At 64.4% G+C, this 7,165-nt stretch overlaps 1 protein-coding gene across 8 annotated transcripts in view; it reads left to right on the top strand.

Moving 5' to 3' along the window:
- The window catches only part of SCMH1 (Scm polycomb group protein homolog 1), a 75,586-nt gene extending 68,660 nt beyond the window's left edge, over window positions 1-6,926 (top strand). For 6 of the 8 annotated variants that reach the window (XM_075437721.1, XM_075437725.1, XM_075437728.1 and 3 more), the window contains 3 exons: window positions 2,182-2,385; window positions 3,480-3,622; window positions 5,319-6,926. In XM_075437721.1, coding sequence (XP_075293836.1) covers window positions 2,182-2,385; window positions 3,480-3,622; window positions 5,319-5,444 — 473 coding nt within the window. In that variant the 3' untranslated portion in view covers window positions 5,445-6,926. The remainder of the gene's footprint in view (window positions 1-2,181; window positions 2,386-3,479; window positions 3,623-5,318) is intronic. The other 2 variants (XM_075437726.1, XM_075437727.1) reach the window with 1 other exon arrangement.
- The last annotated feature ends 239 nt before the right edge of the window (window positions 6,927-7,165 follow it).

A 7,165-nucleotide genomic window follows, 5' to 3' on the forward strand; every position in this document is an offset into this window, starting at 1 on the left:
CAGCAGGCAGCGCAGGGCACTGGGGCACCCGAGCGCTGTCTCTACACGAGACTGGAAGGATGTGCTGCTGGTTTCTAGGGGCGTCCCAGAGACCTGAAAGCAGCGCAAGGCGGAAGCGCGAAGCCCCCGAGCTGGGGTGTTGCAGTGATCACCTCACATCTGCCAGACGCCAGGCGAGAGCGGAGCCAGGGAAGGTGCGGGCTGGCTGCCTCCAGCCAAACTCGCCTCCGGGATGTCTGCTCAAAGACAGACAGACAGCAGCACTGGAACCGGAGGATCCCAGGTCACAGAACAGTGCTATAGAGACCAGAGAGAAGAGCGTGTCTCCAGGAGAGGTTGCCCCAGTTGGTGGGGCCCAACCTCTGCGACACTCGGGTACCGCATCAGTCTGGCAAGCTGCATCTCCCTTCACCGGGGCACGGCAGCAGCAGCTTAGCAAGAAAGTCTGGGCAAATCTCAACAGCTTTTGGGTCTCAGGGGCTGCAGTATCCGCTCCGCACCTCACCACCATCCCAGCTCAGCACAGCCTCACTGTGCTGGCTTCTCACCTGCTGCTCCGGTGGTCTGGGAAGTCCCAGGGAAGAAGCTCAGGGTCTGGCTGGGGCAGTTGCTCAGGTTCCTTCACCCTTGTCACCTGCCGTGGTGTGCGAGTGGCAGCAGCTCAGGACTGCGAGCTGATCTCAGGGTCTTTCCGGACGCTGGTAGAGGAGCTCCAGCTCCCAGCCAGATGCGGTGGCCCAGCCTAGAGCTCTCAGGCGATACCCCGGCGTTGTAGGAGCTGCGTTCTTCTGGCTGTACGAACTCGCCAGGTATTTTATAATAACGCAGCGTTTGAGGATGATTCATGAGGCATCAGGTCCACCTGGACTGAGACTGGGTTCTGCCATGGTAAAGTCTACAAACATGTGGTCCTAGGGTGAAGCTGTCGCAGTACAACAGCCGAGGGAGATCCTGCTGGCTCAGCCAATGCAAGATGTCACCTGGGTAGTTTCCTCCGCCCCTCCATCCTAATATTGCCATTGACAGCTGACAAGTAAATGTGGTTCTGGAAGAGAAGGTGAGGAAGCCAGTCTCACACTGGGAGCCCTGCCCAGGGAGAGCCCTCTGCCCTGTCCCTCCTGCGCATGTCCCAGCAAAGGCTGTTGGTCACCGCCTTGGTGAGGCGACGAAGGGCCTGGCAGGAGGTCAGGAGGGGTGAGCAGCCGGTCACCAGCACCTGGCTCTTGGGGCCAGGACAAGCGTGGTGTGAGAGCATTGCCTGGCCGGGACGGTGCAGCTGAGGTCTCAGAGGAGCCTGCTGCTCGCTCCCGCTCGGCGCGCGTGCTGCCGTCCGGGTGCGGTGCGAGTCTGGCTGAACACCCCCCGCTCCCAACCGCCGGGTCCGTTACCTCGCACACCAGTGCTGGTGGTCTGCGGCGCCTGCTCTCCCTGCTCGGGGAGCCTGCTCTCCCTGCTCGGGGCTGTTGGGTGTCCTGTGTCTGCTGGCATCCAGAACGGGCAGGCTGCACCACCGGCCACCCGAGGGAAGCCCGAAGGACACAGATCCGCTAAACACTGCTTCTGTTATTTAATGGTAAGCCAAGACAAGAGGCGGCTACACTCTCAGCAGAGGCAAGCAGGCTGGGAAAGGAGATAAAAGCACCTACAATTTTTAAACAAATGTGTCTGGTTTATTGAGGGATATGAAACTGTTGTAGAACATGGAAGCCTCAAAAAGAAGCTAGCCAAAGAAAGAAGTGTTTGCTTATGGCTGTTGTCTAGAGGTAACTGGCTTAGGGGAGTAGTACTAAATAATATACTCTAATATAATATATCCTGGTGTAGCAGAAGATGTCCCTGCCCATGGCAGGGGCTGTTGGAACTAAGTGATCTATAAGGTCCCTTCCAGCCCAAACTGTTCTATGATTCTGTTCTATGATTCTAGGACCGCAAGCCAGAGCTGGCGGTGCCGTTAACGGAGTAGCTGTCCCTCCGGCCTGGGCACCAACCAGTATCACCGCTAACTGGTCAGACTGGCATTTGCCAGGCAAACCCCAGCGCTTCAGCAGTGCCTGGTTGACTTTGCGTGCTTTGGAGGCGACCACCCCCCAGCCCGCCCGCGCGCTGCCTCTGCCGCGGTTCTGCGGTAACGTCGGGCTGCGCGGCGTGCGGGTGCACTGACTGCAGCTTGGTGCGTTCCAGGTGAAACCTTTGTCCTGGGAGATGGGCTCCCAGGGCCCCTGGAGCCTCGCCTGGACCCCATGGACTCTGCCTTGAACTCGGTCCATTCCTCCAGCCACAGCCGGAGCTCCAGAGACTGTCGCCTGCCGGGATACAGGCACCTGCAGCAGCCCTCTAGCCTCACCCAGGGCAGCACCTCTGCCTTGCGCAGGCTTAGCTCTGGGGGTAAGAGAGCTCGGGAGCCAGCCCTCCGCTTCCAAACTTGGCAAAAAAGGGCTTTTCTAACTCGGTTACACCTCTCTAACTCCAGCACGTGCCAGAGGCTGGCCTCCGCCCAGCGCACAGGTAGTCCGTGAGGTCTAGGGCAGCTCTGGAGACGTGGCAGACGGGCGGGCGGCAGCACGGAGAGCGACGCTGGCAGGGTCGCCGCTCCGGCGTGGCGGCTGGGAGGACGCGAGGGCGGCGGAGAGGACGGAGCGGGCGGGAGCTGGACTGGCGAGCGTGGGCAGGGGGCTGCGAAGGAGCCGATGAGGCCGGATCGGGAGCGCAGAGCGGCCGGCCGGGGCTGGGAGCTGGGGCGGGCGGCAGGAGGACGGCGGCGGGCGAGCGGCACGCGTCCGTGCGGAGGGACGGGGCGGGAGAGCTTCGCCGCAGCGAATCGGCGCACGGCAGCGCTGGGTGTTCGCAAGGGAAGCTGTCGTGGGCGCACGGCAGCACGAAAAGCCGCTGGAAAGCCCAGGCTGCCCACGCCTGGCTCCGTCTGCGTCCCCCCGTCCGCGCGTGGGGCAGGGCTGGGGCAGCGCCGGCGCCGCGGGAGCCGGAGTCGGGGCAGCGCGGCCGGACAGCGGAATTCCGCCCGTGGGCTCGGTCCGTCGGGAAACGCAGCTGACGAAAACGTAACCCAGCTTTGCCGTGTTCAGATTGCGAAAGGCGGTGTTGGGAGCGGGGCAACGAGGGGGAAAATGGAGAGAAGCGGGGATGGAGGATTGTCTTCCGCGAAGGTGGGAACCGTCAGTGGGTGGGCGAGGAAGAGGGGGGTGGGGGGCAAACCCAGCTGAAGGGGGGCAGGGGGAAACTGAGGCTGGGAGTGAGGAAAAGGGCTCTGTAGAGAAAGCTGCCCCGAAAAGTAAGGCCTAAGGAGAGAGAGCAAGGCTCCGGTGCGGGCCGGGTCTCCGGGGTGCGGCGGGGACGTGGCCTTCGCGCCGTCTCTGCCGGTGCGTGGCGAGAGGAGGCCGATGGGCAGCGGGAGGGTGAGCGGCGGCCGGCGCGGGGCTGCGGGGCTGCGGACTGACGGCCGCTCTCTCGCCGTTCCCCCCCAGGCTCGGACCGGTACCTTGGGTCTCGAGACGCCGCGCGGCTGAGCGGCCGCGACCCCTCGTCCTGGACGGTGGAGGAGGTGATGCAGTTCATACGGGAAGCAGACCCCCAGCTGGGACCCCACGCTGACCTCTTCCGAAAGCACGTGAGTCCCGTGCGCGCGCGTCTGCTGCACGGCAGGGGCAGATCCTCGCGCCGGGAGGGTCTGGGAGAGGCGGAAGAACGGCAGCGCTGTGTCCAGCTGGGGTTTTGTGCGGAGAAAACCGTCCTCATGAACCCTGCTGGGCCCGCGTTCGGGCACGGGATCCTCTTGCTCAGGAGCCGCCGAGGGGAAGGCCCCGCAGCCCACCCGGAGCTCCAGGCCCCGCTGCCGCCGTGCAGATGGAGAGCTCCGGTTCGAGCCCCACCACCGAAAGCACGGACCCTTGTTCAGCCCGGGGTCTCGATATTCACCTGGTGGCGAATTTCTCCTGGCAAGAGGCGTGCTGCAGGCGGAATCCATGGAGCGCGTTGCTGCCGAACCCCTGCTTCTCGTGGAAGGGGGTCTCCCGCGGCGCTGGTGCTTGTGCGGCGCTGGAAGTGGAAACAGCTGCAGGCGTACGGCACGGAGCTTGCGCAAGGGAAGCTACAGATGTTCTGGCAGCTCCACGTCCCCATTCCTGCCCGACTCTTCATCTTCCTCTGCCCTCGGCTCAGGCCGCGTTGCCCCTGCTGCTGCCCGAGAAGGCGGAGGAGCGGCGGGAGGAAGAGCCCGGCTGCCCCGGGCGGGAGAGGCCGTGGGAGGCTGCTTGCTTCGTGCTGGGCTGAGACGACAGACACTCCACCTGTGCTTTTTCCTTAATTAGCTCTAGTTTAGAACCACCAGTAATTGAGAACTGTTTTGTTTTAGTGATATGAGAGGGTGCTCAGCTCTGCTAAGGGCTGGAAGTCCCCTGTGCTGGCAGTCCTGAGGAAGAGCTTCACTTTGAAGAAGGAAAAAGCGGAACGAAGCTGGTACTGGAGCTGACTGGAGATCTTCCCAAGTGTGAGACCCAGCTGTGCACTGGCATAGGACAGGGTTTCCTGTTGTACAGACTGTGGCTTTTACTTTTCGTTTACAAGTCTATTAACATTTTCTTCATGGAAACCTGTCCACTGCAAAGCTCTGGGCCAGACTGGGACCGGGCCAAGGGGAGGAACGCTGCAGGGGACTGGAAGGCTCCTGCTGGCAGCTGCAGAGTGCGAAGCCGTTCTCTGGTTACTTGGAGCTTCGTGGTGCCTCTGCTCCCGAGCCTCGGCGAGGGCACGTCTGGCTCAGCTGCAGAGCAGCAGATGGCTGTGAAAGCCGTGACGCTGAGATCGGCCCTGCTGCGGATGCGGAGCCGCACCATTGCCCTGCCGGCTGCTGCGACATCGCTCAGGAACTCCAGAAGTTTGCGCACAGGGGCCGTCTCCAGGGAGGTTCTGGTCCCTTGCCTCCCTCTCCAGCCTTGGCTTCAGGGCCGGTGGCAGGGCTGCTGTCAGGGCTGGCGCATCCCCTCACGGGACGTTTCCCTGCAGTGGAAATGGATGACAGAGCGAGCGGGAGACGGCTCCCCTGCGCTGCCGCTGCCTCCATCGTTCCCCTGCGAGGGAATCCCCCCCCCCTCAGGGCCTGCTGACCAGCTGGACGTGGGGGGCTGGGGCTGACCCCGCGCTGCCGGCGGGGTGGGATGCGGGGATGCCGCGCCGGGATGCCCAGCTCCGTCGCTGCTGAGCGGTGCTTGCACCCCGGGCCGTGCCGCGCTGGTGCCGTCGCTTTGGGCGGGGAGGGGGCTTCCAGCAGCGACCCCCATCAGCGCTCTGCTTTCCCCTCCTCGCAGGAGATCGACGGGAAGGCCCTGCTCTTGCTGCGGAGCGACATGATGATGAAGTACATGGGGCTGAAGCTGGGGCCGGCCCTGAAGCTCACTTACCACATCGACAAGCTAAAGCAAGGCAAGTTCTGAGCGGACGCTCGGCAGGACGGACCCTGGGAGCCCCGCTCCTGGCCAGCCGCACCCGCGCTCGCCTGCCGACAGGTACGCATGCACACCCCCGTTCACGCCGCAGACGGACGCCTCGCCGACAGCCCGGCCGCGCCGCAGGGCTCCCGCCGCCCGCCCATCCCTGCGCCCGCCCGGTTGGCCCCGCCGCCTCGCACCGGACTCCGCCGTGGGCGTCGTGTTGGGAGCGGGGGGGGTCTCTCCCCGCCGCCCAGCCGCCGCTTCCCCGCGGGCTCCCGGCCCTGCGTCCGTGGCTCCGGGCAGAGCCCGTGGGGACCGGGCTCCTCTCCCGCTCCCGGCCTCGCCAGCTCAGGGCGGCCCTCGGCTCTCGTCCCCTCGCGGGGGGGGGGGGGGGGGTGGGCTGCGCTTGGCCGGGCAGCCTGGCTGCGAGGGGGACGGTGCCCCCAGCCCACGCTCAGCCCCGTAGCTCAGAGCAGCGACCGCTCCCGTCTCCATCTTCCAGGCCCGGGGGGAGCCCGGCCGCCCAGCCCGGGGACCACTCGCCTCCCCGGCTCTCCCTGCCCCTCGGCTCCCGGCCTTCCTCCAGCCGGGGACGCCGGGGACGGAGGCCTTCGTATTTATTTCTGCCCGGGAAGGCCACGCGGCGCTGCCTGGGAGCGTGGAGCGAGCCGAGGAGCGTGGCTGGGTCTGGTGCCCGGGGCAAGGACGGGCCCGGGTCGGTGCCGGAGGCTGGCTGGATGCTGCAGGACTCGACTGATCCCTCGCTCTTTTCTTTTTCTTTGGAGGGTTGCTTTTTTTTTTGTTTTTGAAAATTTTTTTTTTTTTTTTTATAAAGAGTCGTCTGTTTCAAATGATGAAATGATTTTTCTACCCGTTGTTGAACTCGCAGCTCTCGGAGCTTTTTAGCCAGAGATGCAGAGGTTTGTCCTCGCCGGGGCCCCGGCGCTCCGGTCCGTCCCGGCGCAGCGCCTGCGAGCGGCTGCGGGCTCGAGCAGGTCGGAGGAGCCCGGCGCGGCCGCCGGCCCTGGCCTTGCTCTTCCTGCGAGGGCTTCGCCCTGCCCGGGGGCACCTGTTCGTGTCAGGCAGTCTCATCTATTTATTTGTGATGGCACTTGAGCGGGACCCCGCTGTCCCAGCCACGTTTCTGTAGCTGCAGGAGGGGTGCGGAGCGGGGGCTGCCGGGCAGGTGGTGGGGAGAGGCGAGGGCTGTCCCGGGCGCGCGTAACCCACGCGTGCACCCACACGTGCTCCCGCGCGCGGTGACCGAAGGGCTGGGACGGGGACCCCCACCACAAGCACTTCGTTCCTCCCCTGCCTTTAGATCACCCTGCGGGCGCCCAGAGCCGCGTCTCGCGCCCTCCTCCCGGCCAACCGCGCGGGCCCCGTGGTGACCAACTCTCCAGTCTCTTGCACTGGGTCAGGTTTACCCCTAAGGGGAAAAGTTGCAAAAAAACAAAAAAATAAAAAAAAAAAAACCACAAAAAATCCCACCAACCCTAAACCCCAAAGTATTAAAAAGGCTTTTTCTTGTACAGCCAAGGCTGTGCCGCAGTCCCTGCTGCCGCAGCAGCGTGGTCGGAGGGAGCTGGGGCTCCGGCCACGCGCAGAGCCCCGTCGCTCGCAGCCCGCGTTCCTCCCGACGCCGAGCCCGCTGCCGACGGGTCCCCGGGCAGGGTCAGCCAGTGCTTTCCTCTGCACTTATTTTACCTTGAATTGTTTATAAA

Source organism: Opisthocomus hoazin, chromosome 17 (genome assembly GCF_030867145.1).
Source record: "Opisthocomus hoazin isolate bOpiHoa1 chromosome 17, bOpiHoa1.hap1, whole genome shotgun sequence".
Lineage (NCBI taxonomy): Eukaryota > Metazoa > Chordata > Aves > Opisthocomiformes > Opisthocomidae > Opisthocomus > Opisthocomus hoazin.